The sequence below is a fragment of the Nothoprocta perdicaria genome, unplaced genomic scaffold (genome assembly GCF_003342845.1).
Source record: "Nothoprocta perdicaria isolate Ctin4 unplaced genomic scaffold, notPer1 scaffold_163, whole genome shotgun sequence".
NCBI lineage: Eukaryota > Metazoa > Chordata > Aves > Tinamiformes > Tinamidae > Nothoprocta > Nothoprocta perdicaria.
The window spans coordinates 1327527-1350481 of NW_020454794.1; the positions used below are offsets into that span (position 1 = coordinate 1327527).

Consider the following 22955-nt stretch of genomic DNA (forward strand, 5'->3'; position numbering starts at 1 on the left):
AGGAGAGGAGAGGAGAGGAGAGGAGAGGAGAGGAGAGGAGAGGAGAGGAGAGGAGAGGAGAGGAGAGCGGGTATTTCAGATGCTGTGCTATGCATGCTGCATTGCACAGCTGTGCTAGGGATACCTGCCCCAGACTGCGGGCACGAAGCACAATGATGGGCTCGCAGGGTGCAGAGCTGATTTCAAATCTGTGTAGGAAAAGGGTTGAAGATATGTGGCACATCCTGTGTGAACACAAGGTTTTGCCTCATCCGTCTGTTGTGTGTGCTGGTGTATAGCCCATATGTAGGGACTGGGAATGGGCAAGTAATGGTCATGCTTTGTGCCAGGGATAGTACTATCACGTCTTTGAAGAGAGTCACCTTCCAGATTTTTGCCCTCACAGGAGAGGCTGAGCTACTTCAGAAAACACTGCAGCTCTGCAGGCTGAACCTGTCGGGGAGCCCTCCGGACATCAATCCACTCCTGTTCAGGAGCAGAAGCTGCACTCAAAGTGCTCCCCAAGGCTTCCTCAGGGCAACAAATAGGAATACACTCCAGCAAAAAACCTACTATTTTTAAGTCTGCTTGGCCATCTCTGAGTTACTGAAAACACAGGGACTCTGTCATAAGTTACAACTTAAATGTCAGCAGTAATTCAGTGGGTTTCTCAAAACATTATTTCATTCTTTTCTCTTTTGATTCTCTAAAATTRTTTTCTTAGACTCCTCCATTCTTCAGTGCCTAGATTATTCTTATGTCCTTTTCTTTCCTGTGTATATTTTACCTTCCCTGCATGCTAAATGTTTCTAACTTGGTGAAAGAAAGAAAGACATTATCTGCTGACAGTATTTTTCAAACCTTCCATCTCATGCTGAGACTTAGTGCTCCCTTCCATGCCCTTTCTCTAGGCACCATATTTCAACTGCAGGCTGGTACTTCTACAAGATCAGAAATTAATGAGCTAATGCATTTTGTTGAAGCAGATGCCCCTGAGTTTGTAATTAAAACTCTAAGAGGTGTTTTAGAAAATAATGCATACATTCCAAATCATAGTCTTTCTATATGCTTTGTATTAATATTGCTTTTGACCGTTTTGGTAATCAATAATCTTGTAATTGTCCAACTAATGTCTTCCTCTTTTCCACTTCAGGTCTAGAAGTTGCAGTAATCACATAAAGCTGCTCCTGCCTCTGCATTGGAATGCACTTGTACAGATAGCTTTAAATAAATGCAAAATTTGATTAACAATAGATTACACCTGGTATTTGAATACTAATAATCTCTAGCATGTGCAGGAAAAAACTATCATCTTCAACATCTTGTTTCAAAATAATTACAAAGCAGAAAGCATTTTAAATCCCATCACTTCTTAACATGTGTTAGGACAAAGTGATGGGAGTAAACAAGAGATAATTTTTTTTYCCCCCCTTTCTTTCCAGCCACACAAGCTTCCATTACATCCATTTGCAGTAAATACAGGGGAATGTCAATAKCAATTCTTGGTTTGGAGAGAAAATGCTGGATCTACGTATTCCTGACCCTGTAGGTCACTGGCCTAAAAGTTTTTATGTATTTATCTTCTCAATACAAGGGGATGCAGGGCCCCCACGCACCGAGCATCCACCTCTCTGATAAACCTGCTGATGAAGGAGAGGAGGGTGTAGCATGTGGAGATGTATGAGAGTGAGTTTCAGAGAGGAAATGCTTACACACAACTACATAATAAGCAGCCTGAGCCTCTCTCATATGCCGCTTTTAAGTCMCAAAGTAATAAAGGTACCATATTTCAGTACATGAGATTGTTATATATAAAATRCAATTAAGAGATTTCAAACTATACGAATATGTAATGTACACATTTCTTTACAGATGCATTTTTCTCCAGACAGGCCGGTGCCTGCTTTAATTTGGAAGCTATCCATTTTCATACAAAGTTAACCAAGAGTGACAGGAAATCAGACGCCTACGTTATTTATCTTTTCCAAACCTAAAAAAAAAAAAAAAAAAAAAAAAGGCTTCTGTTAATTACTTTTCTAGGAAGCTATTTTGTGATACCACAGGGATAGATCTTCCATATTCAGAAGTGCTACGGAAATGACAACTTTATGATGTGCCGGGTGAATAAAGTATGTTACACGCAGATATTTGAGGGTGTATTTGTCTTCATTTGCTGTAAGTGATTATGTGACCAACAATAAAGAATTTAACTGCTTCTGGCCTGGCTGGATGCATTTACAACGATTACTGGAGGTCTGACCTTTTTAACCTTCTATATCAAGTGGTACATACACGTTATTTATTTAGCTGGAATAACAGTGATCTGTGAAGCTCTTTGTATTCCCCTTTGCTGCTCTTGCTCATGAGCCATAGCAGGACCCAGTGAGTACGTTCAGTAAGGGCAGTTTCATGTCACCCTAATTTATGAAAATCTAGGGAAACTACAGATCAAAGCAGTAAGATTTTTCTCATGGATTCCACCTGACAGCCCGCTGATAGAATGGGACAGTGGCAAATGTAAAGCCTGAGAAGTCAGAGGGCATCTGCACATTTCACTTGTAATCAAGTTTGCAAACTCCCTAATGTCCTTTGCTGTCCATATCCTACTATTTTTAAGCACTCCTGCATTTGAGGAGCCCCGAAGCAGGTGAGGCAGGAGCCCACAGCAGGGTCTCCAACTGCCAAACAGCCTTGCAGGCCTCCAAAACCATTCATGCTAATGCGGCCAAAGGCAGAAAAGTGATAGCAGTACTGTCTATCTTCAGAGACACATTTCACAAAGAATGTCTATTAGACTCCGCTGTTTCTGGCAATGAGAGCTTTTACTGCCTGCAGTTATCATCATCATAAGCACTACTGATGGATTTAAAAAAAAAAATCAGCCAAACTGTGCAATTAGAAACTGTTTTTGTAGTTCTAGAAATCGTATTTCCTTCATCAGTATCTTTACTGTCTTAATATAGCTTATCAAAATGAACCAAAAGCAATTATAAAGAGTTGTGGACATTCTGATGCATGCCCTTTACTATCACCTCCAGAACTGATTCATAACCCAAACCATCTAGTCTGACTGGAAAAGAAAAGCAGGAGGAATGCACTTTTCTCAGAGTGAACTGTATTTTTACATTCATTGAGCTCTCATCCTAAAAGTGGCTGTTTTTCCTAAACGGTTTTCCCCTCTTTTAAGTTGGAGAACAGTTTTAGCAAAAGGAGGATCTGACCCCAAAGAACTGCTAAAATATTTGTTATTAATTAGAAAAACACAAACAAACAAAAAACACCATTGGAAAAAATTACAGAAAGCCAGATGCATGCATTAAGGAATTCCCTTGAAAAGCTAGTGCCCAGTTCCAAGAGATCTTCCATTGATTAGGTAGAGAAACTAGTTAAAAACAATGAGGCATARCAAGTGTTTCACCATAACAAAAATACATAGCACATGCCATAYGGAAAGTCATCCCTACAGAAAACTTGAAGCTCAAAATAAAGCAAGTATTTTTTTAAACCTACAGATAAGTCCAAGTAGTGTTTCTCCAGAATAGGATGTTGATATTTACTTGAAAAAGGAAATGAAACTTTTGCTGAGGGTAGAAACAGTAAAACTAGGGAGCTCTAAAAATCAAGTAAAATTATTTTAATGGTATTTTCCTCTACAAGCACTACTGTCCATGAATAATTAGGCAGATTRGGCCCATTGTGCTCAGTGAAACTGCCTGCATGCACAGAGCTCCTGTGTGCTCTCAGTGCTTGCACAAGGCCAGGAAGCAAAAGGCTTSTACCATCACTTGAAAAACATACGAAAAATCCATCTTTACACATTGTGRCATTCACTACATTTCTTAAGAGTGTTTCTACAAGCACTTTCTCTATTTAGAACATTCGGGTTTTTTTTTGCAGTCCTAGCCTGCTGAACATAAAAATGGGCAGTTATGCAGAGCCCTCCCACGGACACACTCAAAGGTCCTGAATAACGTGCAGCTAGCAGGGTTCTTCGAAACATACTGCTCCTGTTGTCTGTTTCTTCCTGGTTAACGTGGGAAAACATCCTTTATTTGTGGGGAAGGTCAGTGGCAACATTACAGAGATGAATTGAGCTGTGTCTTCTTGTAAATGCAGCTCGCTAGCTCTTTCCCATGAACATCTGGGAAAGAAAACATCTACAACTGGCTCATTCTTACAATACTTAACAGTGCTCAAGTGCTGTGATTGCAGACTGGCTTCTCAAGCACTGCAATTCTTCAATAAAATTGATAAATGTTAGAGGAATATCAACACACTTAATTCTGTACTTATTATGCTTATGTCTCAGCCTCTTTGGGCTAGTCCTTGAATGATGTCAGAAGACTTTCAGAGGTTTTTTTGGTGGTGGTTTTTTTTTTATTTTTTGGTTTTGGTTTTGGGGTTTTTTTTTTCTTTTTTTTTTGGCTAGTTTGTTCAACCTGTATCTTCAGTTTTCTCTAACAGCATCTTCAGCTGCTCCTCTGTTTCCATTTCTGCCTCCCTGGGGCAGACACATGGGAATTCAGAGAAGAAAAACTTTGACCATCTACCATACTTACTCTGCACTAGAGCTTCCGTAATCAAATAAGATGTGGATGGACTTGTTTTTTCACACATGAATTTTTTCATCACATGAATTTGCACTCTCAATGTTAAACATGGCAGTACATATTATACATGTAATGCATCAAAGATATCCTTAAAAGAATATGATTGTGAACAAATTATTAAGTCTACATTTATTGGCTATTTTGGGATTTTTTTTTTTTTTGTTTGTTTCTGAGGAGGGAGGAAAAAGTACTCTTTTTTGGTTTCTATTAAGATACAGTGACAGAAACGATAGGAAAGAAAAGATTTAAAGAGCACTTGCTAGGGCATGTGCCAGATGCTGACAGCTATATATAGCCACTTGAACAAGAATGGCTGCAGAGAGTATCTCACACAGGCAAACAGGAATTTGCCTGTGTAAGGCTGGGGCAGAAATGAAAAAAGATTCAACATTTAATCTATTGTGCATTACTTCTGCTACAGAAGAACTTGTGTAAGTACTCCACGAAGTGGAATAAGAACATGTCCTCGTGGTGACCTTATCTACTATCTGCATTTCACGTAAACATGTTCCCAAATTTAACAAAACAAAACTTGTCCTTTTTGCCATTATACCGATAGTCATTCTTGAATACAACCTCATTTTCCTTGCTCCACAGCCCTTAGAGAAGTAAGCAAAGCACAATAGGTAATGTATCTTTGAAGTAATAATAAAAATCAGCATGCAGTCTACAGCAAGAAATTCAGAAATGGAACTTGAATATAGAGAACATGATTTGCCATCTTAGTTTTTTTTTTTTTATTATTATCTCATTCATAACAAAATTTTGGAAATGAGAGGCACTTACTTTTTCTACCTCTTTCCTCTATACTGTGATATCACATTTTCTTCCTTTCTATTCAGTACAGTGGATTTTTACCTACAGCAATATAATTCCTAAGTAGTTTAAAATGTGAAACAGCAGTATTTGATATGGCGAGCTATCATTTATACAGAGCAATATGATAATTTGAGAAGGACCGGGARGTTGGGTATGGATTCTAATTAACACTGATGAACCTGGTTCCTAAAGATTAAATTCCCAAATGAGTAACCGCTACCTCTCTACACACAGGTCTATCTCATTAAAACAATTAAAAAAAAATTATAAGCTTCACTCCATGTCAAGATATTGAAGGCTTTCCAAAACTGATTAAAAATATTAAATGAGGTATTGAACTACATTTAAAATCAACCTTTTTCGTGTATTGAAATGTAATGGTCTATAATTTGTATTCAAGTGCTTTTATTTCCACAGAATAATAATTGTACTGCAGCCAACTTGGTGCCCTGTTCTTCTGAAAACCTCAAGGGATGTACAGGGGAGGATTTTGTTTCCTGATGAAGACACACGCTTTGCATAACATCGCTTCTCATGCTTCAGTTCTTATGTATATGCTTAACTTTGTTTCATTATGGGTTTGTTTTTCAGCTGATGGATCCTTCAAACCAGTAAACACAGATGAAAGTGCAACGCTATTAGATATGCTGACAGACTCTGCAAAGGACTTTATGCTAAATGAAAGCACATGCAAACAGAGGACTCGGCCCAAATGCCTTATGAAGTGGAGTTAAAAATCAGGAGATTTCTAACACTCTGTTATTGTCTCTTGGTTTTCTTCATTTGCAAAACCTGAGGTTGCCTACAGCCACATGATGTTCAAAATGAAGCTGAAATGACACACAGAAGTGCCGATTACCCTGTGTTCAGGGTAATTCCTACTGATTCTGTAGGAGTTGAGGAAATGGTCATTTCTTGCCATTGGCCCCTCATGAAGCATCTGCCCCCATTTATCTTCCTTATGTCGAGTCCCATGTTCCCTCTCACACCTACCTGCTGTGCTCACACCTCACCTCCCCTATCTGCATCTTTTCCCCTTAGAGCCTCCTGCTTTTCAGTGCTCCTACACAGCAGCAGACCTTGTCTAGGCCGAATTAAAACACACCTGTTTTGGAACTTAGTATTATTATGCACATGGATAAAAAAAAGCATAGCAATAAAATGCCTGTAGACAGAGAGCTTCCTGCCCCTATCCTTTCTGCTTCTCATGTACTTTTCCAGCATATTTGTCTACTTTCACGGACACCCCATAAGGCATTTCCACTCTTCCAGCCACCTCATGGTCCGGAAGGGTATATTGGGAAGGCTCATTTTGCCTGTGCAGGTCCACAAGAGCATGTCAGTCTGAAAATTCTGTCCCTAATGAGGGACAATGGCCTGTGAGACAAAGGAGAAGTTTCATGAAAGCAGAAATCCTAAAAATGCATGGAAATTCTTATGACAGTATATTAGGAGACCTTTGATACACAGCAAGAGTGGAAAATACTCTGAAACACAAAGAAGTGTGTCTGAAAAATTAGAGTAGCTTAGGCAACACTGACAGGGGCTGAAATAACTTTCAGTGTTGGTCAATATTTCTCCCTGTGGAAATATCAGCGGGCCACCAATATCGTCTTGTGCCATTTGGGATGGAAAATCCTAGAACAAAGGAAATGTCAGGATAAAGGAAAAGAAACAGGAAAAAAATKGGTACTTTTATCTTCAGGACTCTCAACCATGAGATCTAAACACTGTCTTCTCTTTAGTTTCAGTTTCAAAAGCCACCAATATCTGTAGTATCTGTTGTTTCTTCCAAGTAATATGTCCATCATTTTTTATAATTTCTTAGCCACTTTTTTAGCCTACTCGACAATGATTGTTGTCCATGTCTTTCCACTTCAGCTAAATGCTTATATCCCACATTGTCAAATGCTGTTTCAAAGACACTGCATGCCACAAAATCACCTGAGCAGCTCAGCTGTGCTCCTCTCTCATCATAGCTTATGTTGCCACTAGTTAGTGCAGCAAGTAGACACGTTTGTTTAAAGCCATCTCAAATACATCTATAGGTCTAGAAGCTGCAGTATACATTTTCCCTATGCGTCCTGTGGATTATGTACAAGCAGTGAGAGCTTCCTTTGCTATTGAAGTAGGCAAATCTGGAATGCAAATCCTGAATTTCAGACAAACGAATTATTCCCTATAAGAGTCCTTTTCTAAACTTGTCACTAGTGTATTGCACACATATAAAGGAGGAAAATTTGAAAGAATCAGACAAGTGCTACAGACATCCTTAGCTCTAAAAACAATCCTCAGTCGCAGAGGGAAGCATAAGTCTGAAGGAGGTAATAGCAGCTAAATGGATATTAGTATGTGCCATTACCTGATCTGTGTGCACAATTACAGCAATCTGTGAATACTAYATTTGCTTATCAAATCTGGCTTAAGAGCCTAAAACAAGCACTTTTCAGGAACAACATATCACTCTGGAGTTGTTCGCAACTGATGGAACTTTAACTTAGAGAAAAGCCACGTGGGTATAATGCCTAGAGGAACCGAGGAAAGTAATTGCTTCCAGAGAGATTTCTTTCCTAAGCCAAACTGCAGAGGAATACAACAGTGAACTCCATTTCTTGAAAACAGATATTATGAGGCTGGAGAACTCCAYCAAAAATGAGAGTTTTCTTCTCCCTTAACAATGCCAGAAACGAGAATGTTAAGACTAAAAACATCTCAAGAYACGGCACAGCTGTCAAGTAAGTGTAAACAACCACTATCTCTGCTCTGAGACAGTTCCAATGATTCAGCTGAACATAGCTGTTTAGTCCTATCAACAGCATAAATTCTTTAAGTTGTGGGAGCTCGACCAATTTGCACAAGAAGAGGATGTGATCATCTTTTATTGGACTATGGGTCTCTAAGAAAAAAAGAAGAAAAATTGCCCTTCATCCTGCTAAAACTATCCAATTTCTCCCCTCCGAAAACCTCAAAATCAAACAGAAAATCACAGGCTATATGAGTGATGAAGCAAGGTGCCCTATTAGAGTCAGTGGAATGTGAAATAAATGAAGGCAAAATAAATCAAAGCATAGATCTTTTGACTAGTAAAAGAAATGTTGCCTCGAAGCTTTCAGACATTTTCAGATGTCTTCTCATGCTTGTATCATCATTGGTTTTCTACAAGATGGTGATTCTTGAGGAGGAAAACAACCATCTTTACAGAACAGTTTTGAAACAGAAACAGATATTATGAAAGCTAAGAAATTGAAAGGAGAATCTCTTTATTACATTCTCATCTATTCCACAGATCTTCTATTGCTTAAGTAATTTRTTTAGATTGTGAAACTGCTTTGACATCACTGAGGATGGCAGAACTACTTCTGATCAGAAGAATGTTGTTTAATTATTGCCAAAGTGGAAAAAGTCATAAAAGTATGGAAAGTTAACAGTAGTACACAAGGTTAGCAAAAAGACAAATTCAAATTATCCAAATATTATGTGTCAACAAATGAGATTATACATAGTATTAGAAAATGTGCCAGGGTAGGAAACACTGCAGTCTTGAAGACACCATTTTGCCAATCATTTTCAATATAACCATGAGGCTGCTTTTTGCAATACAGGACATCAATGTCAATAAAAAAATAAATAAAAGTGGAAAAATTCTCACAGCCTTCAAACAAATAATTAAATACATGTAGTTTGCAATGATAAGCTACTATCTATACATGTAAGGAGGGGCACATCCTAAAACGCTTACAGACACTTACCTCGTCTTGCTTAGGAATGCTGAACTTGGCTATCTTTGATTTGGTCCTGGCTGAATCAGCCTTGCTAGAAGGCACTCCCCTGTACGACTTGGTTGTCTCTGCCGGCAGCTTCAGCTTTGGAGACTCATCAGGGGCCTGGTCTTGACCATCCATTGGTCTCACATAAGCCGTCGGTTTCTGCTGAACCAGACTGGGCTTTGAGGCCAGTGAAGGTGGGAAGTTTTGGACGCAGTGCCCGCCACCGTGCTTTGCTGGCCGCTCTTGCRCTTGAGCCGCTCCTTCGGAAGCACAGCTTAGCTTCAGCTGCTGCTGCACCCTGGTGACGTTGTCCCCCAGCGTGGACCTCAGTGAGCCCTGCTGGGCAGAGTTGGAGGAGGAGGAGGTGGGACTAGATGCATAGCGTTTCAGTTTGTCCAGACTGGACTTTTGGTTAGCCAGCTTGAAGTCGCTCTTGTGTGACCCCAGMGACCTGTGCCCGTGCTTGCTTGCTCTCTGCTGGCCCTCCGAAGCTGCGCTGTGCCCGGCCTTCGGCCAAGCCATTGCGGAGCTTTTACTCTGTTGGGCTGGTAGAGCTGCTGGTGTGGAAGAAGAAGCACTGCCAGCAGGTGGAGGTGGCAGAGGTCTCGAGTCAGTGACAAGGTGCTCATCAGGCTTAGGAAGAGAGGCCTGGGGAACGCCTGGTTTTGGGACCCCGACGAGGTGGCTCTGGTTTGATCGATCAGTTAATAAGTCTTTCATTTCATCGTAGTTGCCCAGGGTGTTCTGGATGCGATTTGAGAGCTCGTCTCCCTTGTTAGTCTGCAAAACAAAAATTGAGTGCTCTGTAATGGTCAGCATAAGAAAACCAAAATTCCCTGAATGCTTCTGCTGGAATCCTTACTGAATTCACACTGCCTTATTCAGCAGCATCACTGAGGGATGGAATCGAAAATCCTTATTGTCTCTGAAGGCACTTGTCAACATCTTAAATCTAGCCTGAACGCGAAAACCTATAAAGGGCCTTAGAGTATATAAAAGAAAAGAAATCTATCACTGGTATCATGCTGTAGTTAAAATATATCACCTGGAAACTAGAAAATTTATTAGTGCAACTACACCGAATGGTTTGGATTAAATCTGACCATGATAAAACTTTTCCTGCAGCCCAGTGCAAGCTTTCCTTCAGCCATGAGTGTAAGTGCCACATTCCTAATTTCTTCCTTTGCCTGCTTATGCTTTCGCATTGCAGTGCTGGGACACTAGTACATAACTACTAGTGCAAGCACTGAATGAACTCACCAACCCACTACCTATGAAGTTACTTGAAGAGACACCATGGGACCATAGGAAAATTGTAGATTGTGATGCAAATTCTTTGAAAATACTGTGTAGGATGCTCACTCTGGGCATCTTCCCGTTGAAAATAAAAAATGTGAACAGATCCCCCCGAGGTTGCAGTAATGTTCTGGGCTTGTGAGCACAGCAGTGGGACACAGCTCGAGACACCTACCCTTTCTTTCCTTTGAGATTAATCACCACTGTTTWTGAAATCATCCATTTACTTCTGACTGAAAAGGAAAGAAGTTCCTCGAAGGAATAAGCAAAAGCAAACAAACAATAGCTAAAGTGATAGAATAGTATTGCTTTAAAAAGCTACTGTGAGCAAAAGGGTGAATTTTTGCAGCAGAGAGTTTTCTGAACCATGCCAACAAGCTAGCAGGTGATATTCCTATCTGACATATTTGTCAACAATATTCTCCTTTCTCCAGCTATGTCATGATCTGCCATAAAAAGAAATGTGAAACCATTACTCACAGATACGGACTGGCTTAACTTAATTTTAACTGGCTTARAATGGTGTGTTCCTTCACTTTTCAAAAACCACAGTGGCATCCCATAGGAGAGGAAACTCCTAATGGGACTTCAAAAGTGGGAAGTATCATGTACATGAAACATCATGTACATGAAAACAAGGTGTGGCAAATGCAATACTTTACTGCTTTAACTGGATAGAAGGGATGCTTGATTGTGGCACTTCAAGTAATGTAGATGGCACTTTCCTTTCACAGGAATCCCCCATGTTAGTCTGCTTGATTGGTAGTATGGTAAAAATTGCAGAGCTGACAAGGGAGATCCTGAGATGCTTCTARATCAGGCTCTAGCCTGCCTATAGTTGGGCTTACTGATCTTGTTGTTGGGATATATAGTTGGGCTTATTAATCTCATGTTTCTCAATTCTTTGCAATTTCAATCCTTGAATTGTTCATCACTACATCTGTACATTCATGCCGTAGAAAGTCCAGCTACCCTAATGCAAGGTCTATGCTTTCTAATGGCTGATATTTGGAGGAGAAGTAGCTACTAGTCTGTGGGATATAAATACCCTAGAAAAGTCAGGAGATTGTCTTCAATGTGGATGAGATGTTCACAGAAAGATATCTTTCTTTGAGAGATGACAGAAAACCACACAAATAATTGCAGCAAACAGATCTATATGATGACACATGCTGTGTGTCCAACATGTTAGTGCTTTTGCCAGGCCGAGAACAGTTTGAAGTGAGAAGATTTTGAGAAGAGGTGAATTCATCTAGAAGAGCTTACTTAAACTTTCTTGGGAGCATGGTGGGATTTGAGGTACCTTATTCTGAGCTTTAGATATAACAACTCACTCCATTACTTGCTCTGAAATGCTGCTGGCCTCATTTAGTTAATCWTTCATATTAGGAATACGTAGTCCCAAAATGAGTAAGTAGGAAAAGCGTTCAGGGCAAACATGTCTAACTTACAGTGCTCTGCAAAGTGGATAGTTCCCACTTATCCATACGCTCAAACATCTGCAAGATACAGTACTTCTAAAAATAAGCTTAATGGTTGCAAGGAAAGCCACCAGAATTTTTTCCTTCATTAAAAATACTGCTATGGCTAGTGAGAAAGGGCATTCTATCATGAAATATCAAGAATGAAATTTCTACTTTTTTAACTCCTGTGAAAGACTACTTTTTGTGGAAGACAGTGSATTTCTTTCATAAAAGGTTGCTATGGATACTTTGAAAGGCACAGGACAAGGGRCAACCCAAACAGTCAGGATTTTTCAGAAAACCTACCTCTACAGGAGTAGAAATATGTGTCAAGGTGAGAAAGGGCACAAAATTTGAGAGATTTCCAGTCTGCCTTTGATTTCCAGATATGGCCTTCCAGATAGAAAATCATTTAGTTCTAGCTCATGTTTCTCAAGCTGTGCAGAGGAACACTGAATTCAATGAGAACTTGCAGTGAATGTCACTGTAACTTCATTCCCCTGTGGAAACTCTGAAGACTTGAACATGATCTTCAAAGATGGTATAGAGGTTTTCACTCTTGTTTTTGCAGTCAGGTATCCTCTTTTGCAGTCAGTCTCTTTTCTCAATAACATCAAAGTGCTCACAGCCAAGAGTGACAGTGCTGCACCTCACTGGTGATTCAGAAATGCCTGCAAGAGTTCAGAGAGTCCAAGAGACCATCACCAGTGCAGATCAGACATTTGGAGCATCCYTCTGTCTAAATTTTGGTGACCAATAGTATCAGACTGATGGGTCTTCCCAGTTGCTGTGGCCAGCTAGGCCAAAATAGGGACACGATGGTTAAAGATGAGATGCATGGATGGCACCTTTATTCTGATCTTCACATGGGATACTCAGCTGGAATCCCCTCTGCTTCTAGAGAGAGCAATGATTTTTTTGTCCACTCTTATTTAGGTGGGTGGAATTATACTGTGATTGAGTAGGGGTGCTTTCAAAAATTATAAACAAATTCAGAAACTACTGATGTGTCTGTGATGTGTGAAGTCTATGGCATGACAGTAAGTAGAGAGGTCAAAGCACTGGGACACACATAGTAGTCACGGTGTGCAAAATATTGTAACTATACTACTTTTATAAGTGATTTGAGCATCAATATTACATAACAAGACAAATCAACATAACAGACAAAAGGTATCAAGGATGCAGCAAAATCAAAGGCCCTTTTGCCAAGGCCTATTTGATAGTATCTACCAAATGTTAAATGACTAGTCCCAATTGCAGCAGAGCCAGCAGAGCCTTCACTAAATGTCAAGACACAGCTGCATCAATTCTTTTTTTACTTTTTTCTATGGGTTAGCTGTAATAGCTTGACTGGTCTCACAGTAGACTTTCTCARGCAGAGCCCTGAGGAGGAGTTCAAGATGCTTCTCACGGTTTCTAAATGCCTTTGTAATGAATCTGAAATTTGGGCAGCTGGAAGCCAGCTTCAAGGCAGACAGAGCTGTCTTCTGTCAAGGGCCTTGGTTTGAAACCAGTAGCTCTTTCTTTCTTATTATGGTCTAGAAACACAAAAATTTGGAAGGAACATAAGCCTTAGCAAGATAAAATCTGACTGTGGGCCACGCTAAGTTAAAGACTGTAACGGGTTCCATATCCCAACCAGACCTGCTAAGAAGAGCACCCAAAGCAACAAGGATGAGTGGAGCTCCATGAAGACAAAATGCTTCACAAACTGTCACACTAACTTGGGCATCACTGGAAGGGCACAGTGAAAGATACGTGACGATGTTTTTGATGCATGCAGGCAGTGCCTGGGCTGGCTGCTGGAGAGGAGCAGCCCCTGTGAGATACGGCTCCTGGGTCTTGTGCCATTTGTGTGCTTCTSTCGGCAGCAGTTCAATGCAGAAGATCCTCCTTGATCTTCCTAAGGGGAAGTGGGGGAGAGCATTGTGCCTCATCACACTACTGTTCCCAAGAGGGATAAAGCAAGGACTTGAGACTCATAACCTACTTGTGCTGTTGCTGAAGGCAGAACATGGTTAACAGACACACACACACACACAAAAAAAAAACAGGATTTCATTGCATTAACCTTGCTTAGAGCATATTATGTGCTATGCAGCTTGACCTTCACCGACAATTCTAACACAATTATTTTCTTCCATGTGTTGCAAAAACAGGATACCATCACCTTCACCTCCAATTTTAATGCCACCTTCACCTCCAGTTTTAATGCCAGCATGGTTAGATGCTGCTAGTTTATTTCACCCTTATGTGCAGCTGAATTACAAGAAGATAATGAAAAAAAAAGAAAGAAAAAAAGAAGAAAAAAGAAAACCCAGTTCCAAATGAGTCGTAAATGTTCCATGCAATTTTTGTGACTCTAGCACTTGTGAGAGGTTACTGAAACCTGGACAATGCAGGCTGAAAGGCTGCATTTTTATACTGTGGAATAAATAAATAAATAAATAAATAAATAAATAAATAAATAAATAAATAAATGAACTCCCAGCTGGGAAGCATCTACCTTGTATGGTTCACTGAAGAGGGAGTAACTCGTGTTAAATGTGCCATCTTCCTGCTGGGCCTCCTGATTTCTCCTTTCCCATTCCTTCCTTCGCAGCACATTTCTATCTGGCTCATAGACACTGCAGCAAAAAGAAGAACATCTTTTTTAAAGAGTTAATCATTAGAGGGCAACGTGTAAGTCAGTGTGAAGCTAAAACTGAAGAGCGCTGGTTTGCAGACAGATGGTAAGAGTAAGCAAGGACATGAATCAGAGGCATGCCAGTCCAAGCAGGCTGGGGAGGCTCAGGTCTCCGGAATACGGCTGCTTTCTTCACACAGAGAATAGATAATTAAATTCTTATAGAAGAATAAAAGAAGAAATCACATCGCAGGATCTCGTCTGAGTAGAACTTCTCTGCTTCARATGTGACAGAGGAAATATCTAAGCAACTTTGACAAAGACTGAAAGTACTCTTAAGGCAGATGGTAATTACAGCTAAGAGTAAATAGAAATTATGAACATATTTCCACTTATGACATATCCTCTGAGTGTTATACGAGAATGCTCCTTTCTTTTTTACATGGATGTGCTTCTGTAGTGATTCTTTCATTAACTAGCTCCCTAAAGAACTGTTAAAACTACATGCTGTAGTGGTTTCCACAGTTAGGCTGCTGCTTCTGATCTCTGTTAATCAGCCAAGTCATGAAACTACTACTGAAACAATTCCTCTTTCTGATGGATTTGACACCATCACAACTTCAGAGCATGAATAAATGAATGCTAGCATGGTCGTGTATGTATGGCTGGGGGAGTGCGGCTGGGAAGACAATAAAGTCTGTTTAGAAATCATTTAGAAATGAATTAATCTGTTACAAACGTAGGCATACAAAATAAAAATCAACCTTTTTTTCTCCAAATGCCAATTTAACGCATGACACTGTAAAACACAGGGTCCTTTCCCCAGCTCAGCACCAGGTTTGCAAAATTGAATCTCTTAGGCATTGTTCTCATCACAAAGGAAACCAAAGAGTCTAATAAGTTTTCCACGCTAGTTCAGATAATGGCATGAGTATGAGGATTGCTTGCTTTGCCTAGCTCAGCTCATGCCTGTGTTTGGGTGCTCTAAGTCTCTAAAGCAGATGCATATATTAATGCCATGTAAATGTACCATTTGTTAATAATAATAAAAAAAAACAAGGTTGTCCTGCTAACTAGTAGTTTCCCAGTTAGCAAAACATATGCTGCACTTGCAACCCACAGGACATTACATAGTATGCCTCAGGCAAGGCTGTAAAAAGTCCAACAGCTATCTGATTTTAATTCAAGATTTAAGAGAGCCATAGGTAATGTAGACACTCTTTAGGCACCAAAGGACACTGGAATCCTACCTTAATCCATTAATGCTGCTAATTCCTCCTGGTCAGGTCTACCCTTACTACTAGTGTTCATATGAGTAGATTAATCCCCAGTAGACTCTGAGCTGACCTTTCTACCTACACCCCAATTGCAAATGCTGAACACAGAGCAGGACTTGGAAGCACAGACGCTTATTTTAACACAGAATTTCACTACAGCATCTTGGAAAAAGCCTCCAGATACTATTTTTTTTTATGCTTGCAAGGATAATTTTTATCCTGTGCTCTTCTAGAGCAATGTATATATTCCACACCAACACTCTCCCTTCAAAAAGGAGTGCAATGAGTAGCCAGTTTCAGGATGGAGTTGGGCTCAACAAAATACCCCAAATGTCCCCTGGGAGGACAAGAGTAAGAAAGATGGAGTCATGCCAGGGGGATGCACTGTGCACCCTGCAGATGCCACGTGGCAGAGCAATCCTCATTTGCTATTACATGAAACACTGTCCCCAGCTACTCTGTCATACCATCGGAATATACCCTCATGGGATACATCATGTATAAAACTTTCCTACAATAACCCTTATGCCTGATTTGGTTTTCTGTCACCCAAAATAACCGTGGGTTTATCTGCAGTTGCAGGGATCTGTTTTCATCATCATGATCATCAGCTGCCTTTCCCCATCCTTGCCTCTTTGAGACACTTTGTATCTGGACTCTCGCCTGCAGTCAAATAGAGATGGGCARCTCCTCTGAGATTAATTATAATGCTCATCTTCATCCGGTTTCTAGGAAATAAACAAGTGCAACGCTCTTCACTGCGCCTCAGACGAATTAAAAAATGTAGCAGCGCGATACCCCTTAAGTGGAGGGATTTATTTATTGCTTTATATGATAGAGGGAAATAATCAATAAAGACATGTAAGTCCTTTGATCTCTGAGCCTCCTCCTGCTCTTCCTGAATTAGACACTGGCTATTAGCAATGGCATCCATGATGGGCAATAATTTAGACTGATTATGCAAACGACAAGGCAGTGTGACAATGCCTAAAATGCTACGTTTGAGCAGTAAGTGAGGAAGAGCTACAAGTTGAGTTGTATTCCTTTGGTAATGCCAGATGGCAAAATCTCTGGCATTTGTGAGTCTGCTCCTTATTTGCATGAACATTACAACAATCACATTTCCTTGAACGTATGTCACTGAATGTATTTATTTATTTTGGTTCAAGRAGAATATTGCCAACTGCTACAATTGTCTTTATTGCAAACATTTCAGTTAATGGAAAATGAGTCTCCTTAATAGTTTCCTTCCTTCCTTCTGTCTTTCTATTCTTTTAAATTTGTAATTTAAGATAACACCAAACATACATATACCTTTTCAAGCATATACACTGCATTCCTCTTTTCCATGCATGTGCCATGTAGAACAAGTCCACACAAATCTTAAGATTTTTCTCCACTTAAAACCTTAAGAATCTTAAGATTAATTAAGAAAATCTTAAAAATCTTAAGATTTTTCTCCATGTATGCATATGTATAAGGTGCATGTATATATGCATATTATATGCACAGACACCTATCAGTTTATTGATGAAGGATTTTCTAGTATGGACCAAAATGTCAAAGCAATTTTGCAAGATTAAGCAACTAAAGCACAGACAACCATTCATCTCTAAGAAAACCGATGTAGTTTATTTTATAAGGGGTCAAAYTCCAATAGGATGGATTTCGATATTTTTTAAGCAGAATATTGTTTTTAAAAGATGTTGCATCCATTTCAAACTCCTGCTTAAGGACATTAACTGATGCATGAGTGACAATTTAAATACTTGCAAACGTGGTATATGAGTAAATATTATATTAGAAAAGCAATACTATCCCAAGTTTAGCACACTGATTTAAAGACATTTTCATTCACCTTTGTCCTAAGATCTGCCAAGAGATGTACTGAAAGGGAAACATTTCCCAATCAATCATGTCCAAGTGCCAGCACCTTAGACTTAACGTGCTTCGTTAAGTCTAAGCCTGGATGACAGCATCGTCATCCAGGCTACTCAGCTTTACGTTCTCGGCTTCTTCTAAGATACCTTAAATAATTTTGCTATCAGATATTGTACAGACAAAATACCAATGGATTGCCAGGTGTCTTGGACTTGGGATGTTCAATAATCTTCAAGCTGTTGTTATGATTTTCAGGAGATTATGTCAAAGACTGTCCCTTCTTCAGCTGTGCCCCACATAAGCAACGGGGGGCCCCTATCACCCCAGTCTCCCCATGCCATGGACACGGACGCTGTGAGCTTTATCATGCTCATGYCAACATGGGGAAGAACCATTTCCTTTAGTCCTTAATTAGAAATAGACAGAGCTGGCTCATGGGAGAACCACGGAGCAGAGCAATAACCTTGCTTGGAAAACCCGGGACTGATTTAATCTAATACAAAGTCCAAAGAGTTATGTGGTCTCAGGCTAGCCTGAAAGCAATCATATAAAAAGCCTAAAGTTTTAAGTGGTGAAGAGCCTGCTTCTTTTTATCACACACTATTTCTGACACTTACCTTTTTGTTTCTGCATCTTGCAAAATCTGATCAAAAGATTTAGCTTATTATTCCCTAAATTACGAGGGTCCCTTCTTCCTTCTACCTCTGCATGCACATGAATGCAGATGGAGAAGTTGCTGCTTTACTTGCAGTTAGCATTTTTTGACTCAAGAGGTTCATCTTYTTGACCACAGAAGCTACTTGTGACACTTCCTACAAAACTTTCAGAACCTGAAGTTTAGACATTTCAATAAGAAAAAGCAGAAGTAAAGTCTCACGGTAACATGGAATGATTTCTTAAATCACAAATCACAGAATCACAGAATGTTCAAAGTTGGAAGGATCCTCTAGAGATCATCTAGTCCAACCTTCCCGCTATAAATACACACTTCCCTTGTGCTCCTGACATACCCATGCTAAAGAAAACCTGAACACCACTTGCAGGGCCAGAGCTTATTTCCCAGATTTTGTCTATCTAGATTTATTTGTGCCCAAACTGAACCTTTTGCTTCCAAGTCAGCTCAGGACTATCCATATGAAGCTCCATCAGAATGCAAAACCTGAGTGCAAAACCTGCAAAATTCTGAGTGACTCATGGAAATTACATTATCGCCAAGCGAGGGTATTTAGAGCTGGTAATGTTCCAAAAAAAAAAAAAAAAAATCACAGAATTCTCACTCCATAAGATAAGTTTCAAGCATAAAACTAGACTTGTGAACTAGTTTTCTGTGAGGACAAATATATCTTTAAAATGAAATTTTAGCACATAGTCATTTCTGCACTATGAAAAAAAATGGAAATGTTTCAAAAATGCGAAAAAAGGCAATATTTTGGAAAAAAAAAAGTTACTGATTATTCTCAGTATCCCTGCAAATTCTAGTCAAGATGCAATATATTAAGTTTCAGGCTGAAGTGAGGCTATTTTCTTAAATATTTAATAGGCAAATTCTCCCCTAAAATACCACATTTATGCCAAAGTAGCTATATAGAGTAACTCCATAGAAAAATGTAGACAACACAATAAAGAACCAATCCAGCCCTAATGCAGGACAGTGATTATAAACTTGAGTTCAAAATAGAAATGAGATATTGAGTTTAACACTAGTGCCATTCCCTCATCTCTGTAGAATTTTAAATCACAAAAGCACCAGCCAACCTAAATTTCTCTATAGGCAGTAGGCCCAAATTTTTTTTTAGAAAACTCTTTTATTACAATTTAATTACAACCATACAGGTTATTTTATTACTGGATATTACTGGATTTCTGTGCAATACTGAAGCGCTGTCATTTAATCACAGAATCACTAAGGTTAGAAAGGACCTCTAGAGATCATCCAGTCCATCCCCCTGCTCCAGCAGGGACACCYAGAGCACGGGGCACAGGGCGACATCCAGGTGGGTTTGGAGACCTCCAGAGAAGGAGACTCCACAACCTCCTTTTGGTGCTTCAGTTTGTGGCTGTTGCCTCTTATTATTTATTTTTTATTTCATTGTTTATGTTTAGGTGTTTGGTTGGCCAATCTACTGTTACCAGTTCCACTTTCTAAGTAAAACGGGTAAGTGCAAAGTATAAATGGTGACTACTTGAGAATTAATTGCTAATGGATTATGGTAAGTTCTTAGAGATGACCACCTCACATTTTTGGATGTTAAACATTTTCCCTAATGACATTTGAGCCATTCATGTGATTAGAACAAAAGATCTACCTTTAATGAGCAAAGGACACAATCAATAAAACATCTTCCTAGGTTGATAATGTCTTTTTTTTAGTCTTTTCAACTAGCCTAAACAGCAGAAGTTAATTTGAGGATTTTTACTGTATTTCTTTTTCTTTTTTTTTTTTTTTTCCATTTGCAAACAGAAATGCCGTAGGGTAAAGCAATTACTCTGATTTACTGTTTTCTCTTTGATTGAACATAAAGATGTAGCAGGGTCTCAAAAAAGCAGTAACTTAACAAACTGTGCTCCTATCCACAGACAGATAAAGTACCTACTTTGCTATTTCAAAGAGTTTACCTCCAGGCAGCAGCACAGAGCAAACATCAATCAATGACAAGTGTCTAAGATGAGATTGATGTTTACTCTCACAGCTTTTCATCTTACATCCAATAAATTATTTTTCCTTCACCAAAATGCCTGGTTAAATTTCATTTTTCACTTTGCAGTACCAGTTCTAAAACTTTAGCTTCCAGCACTTTTAAAGCTAGGATTCATTGGTGCTTCATCTTTTATGGCCTGTTTATGATTTGTATGAACCAGGAGACACGGCCATGCACACATGAATACGATCAGGTGGAGCCAGCCATTCGTTCAGTGGCAGGTGCTGGCTGGAAGGTGCAAGATTGCTTTAATTATGTGCCTGCCTCTTCTAAGACTGAAACTGGGAGCTGTATTTTCAGGGTAGATGCACCACATCCAGCCAGTGAATGCGGATGGAAAACACAGCCACAAAATCAGCAGGCCTTTGAGAAGCCACACAGGGTGACTGGAGGGAACCAAGGAAAGACTAGTTGTCTTCTATGCAATTATAACGTTTAATGTTCTTGCACCTGACATTCACAACTTGCCTGAATTTTAAGTATCTACTGAAATATTGAGAAAATTCGTGATTAGAATTGAGACRGGGATCAATGCCGTTGAATCAGAGCAGTAAACATCACAAGAGAGGATCATTTTAAAAAATCCAATTAAGTTCAACATCTGCTTGTAAAAGAGCATCTCTTCTAGCTCTGCTACTGTTAAAACATGCACATTTTCTTCCCTAAGTGTAACCCTGAGTTTTGTCCAATGAAAGAAATCTAGTTTTATATACATATATATATATTTATATACATATATACACATATATATATTTACTTTTAGGGAAAATAACTTCTTCATCTTATAAAAACCTATCAATCCATACCTACAGTATAGACAGATATACAAAAATGAACCATTCAGTAGTAACAGGCAATCGCAGGATTCCTGGTTTATCAATTTTTTTAGCTGCGGCTTTTTAGAAAAGAAACACTAAAACAACTAGCAAAAGTATGTAAGATAGATGGAATTCCAGTAAAGAYATTGAGCCAAGTTAGAAAAAGAACATTAATACTACTTTTCATTTTACACTTAAAGACCTGAGCTTAATGGGAAAACAGTGCCATACTCCAACCATATATTGTTTGGAAGTACAGTCATATGTAACAAATTCACCACTGTTAATGAGCTTACACCTGGAATAAGTTCCTGTTTTTGTCTTCCTCACCAATCCAAAATGGTATTGAAAAAATCAGGAATGAAATAGCAATTTTTTAGTTGTGAAGAAACAAACACTGTAGATGAGATATAGAGAAGTATTCCTTTTGTACCCTCATCCATGTTTTTCTGGAGAAAAGAAAAAAAAAATCAAGAATGAGTATCACAAAACAGGCAATGTGTCTAAAACACACTGAAGCCCTGACATTTGATTTTGTTAATGCTGKTTTTTTTCTTGTAATTCAAAAATGCTGAAGGGATGAATAAGGGATTTTTTTTTTTTAATCTAACCTAACACTTCTAAATTCCCTGGGCTGTTATGCCAGACCTTACCTAACTTTGCAATGCTTATTAATGCTCAATGCTCGATGCTCAATTAATGTTCAATGCAGTGCTGATCCACTTTCTTATTACATTGCTTCCTAACCAGAGATGTCAGATAGAGCATCACACTTGTCTATTTTTTCCCAAAATGATTTCTACCTTTTATAGCATCTTTATGTATGGAAAAAAAAAGAACAGTTACAATCTGCCAGGTCTTTATTTTTTCCCCATTAGCTTCCTTTAGACTCCTTTCCTTCATAATTAGTCAATAATGATTTTTTTTTTTTTTTTGGAAGACCATACAGCTCATCCCTGTAGAGGACATGCTTAAACAAATGATGTATGCAGGCCTGGTGCATAACCTAAAGAATTCACAGATCAAAGCTTGCAATAAGCCTAATTTCTAGGAGTGATCTAAACACATTTTTAAGAGTAATGAGAAAAGCCRGCCTCTTAGGAGCTATTTGACATTTTTGTGCAAGTGTTTAGTACTTTAGTCAAAATGTTTGTTGAACACTTGTTACTGACAAGTGTTTGCTGAAGACTGTTTCAGTTAATGAAAATCTTTAGTGATGACTGTAATAGCAAAAAAGTACTCTGAAAAAAAAGAGAAGTAATTTTTCCCTCTGTGATTTCTCTTTCAAAAAGCTTGTTTTAATAAAAATATCCCTTCTTTCTCTCATTTTTCTCTACCAACTTAAGTAGTGTATTCTTTCAAAGGGACTCTGAACAGTGATCTGTTTATGCACTACTAAGAGCACAATGAAGAGCTGTACTGAGATACAGTTGACATTGCATTAAAAAAATCAAAAGCTTGGTCACCAGTAGAAAAATATCATATCAACACCCAATTCACCCTGCTTGACTAGAGGCAGCAAAAGCAAAACAGTAGTAGTGAAACATTAAGGCCAGATCTAAGAGTACTTTGCCTCTGCTACACTTTAGAGACAGCAGCACTTGTTACTAAAACGTATTCCTGGCACAGTAATCAAGGGAGCAAAACTTTATATAGTTTCACTAATGACAAGTACGCAGTTCCAGTTTAGGTTGCCTTTAGTTGTTTTGGGTGCTGT

General features: G+C 39.0%; 1 protein-coding gene across 1 annotated transcript in view; it reads right to left on the reverse strand.

The window, feature by feature from the left end:
• Positions 1–15129, reverse strand: part of AFF3 (AF4/FMR2 family member 3) — a 263564-nt gene extending 248435 nt beyond the window's left edge. The window contains exons 1-4 of the mRNA XM_026035647.1: positions 15068–15129; positions 14444–14564; positions 9646–9955; positions 9158–9522 (exon numbers count right to left, since the gene is read on the reverse strand). Coding sequence (XP_025891432.1) covers positions 9158–9522; positions 9646–9955; positions 14444–14564; positions 15068–15129 — 858 coding nt within the window. The remainder of the gene's footprint in view (positions 1–9157; positions 9523–9645; positions 9956–14443; positions 14565–15067) is intronic.
• Positions 15130–22955: the final 7826 nt, after the last annotated feature.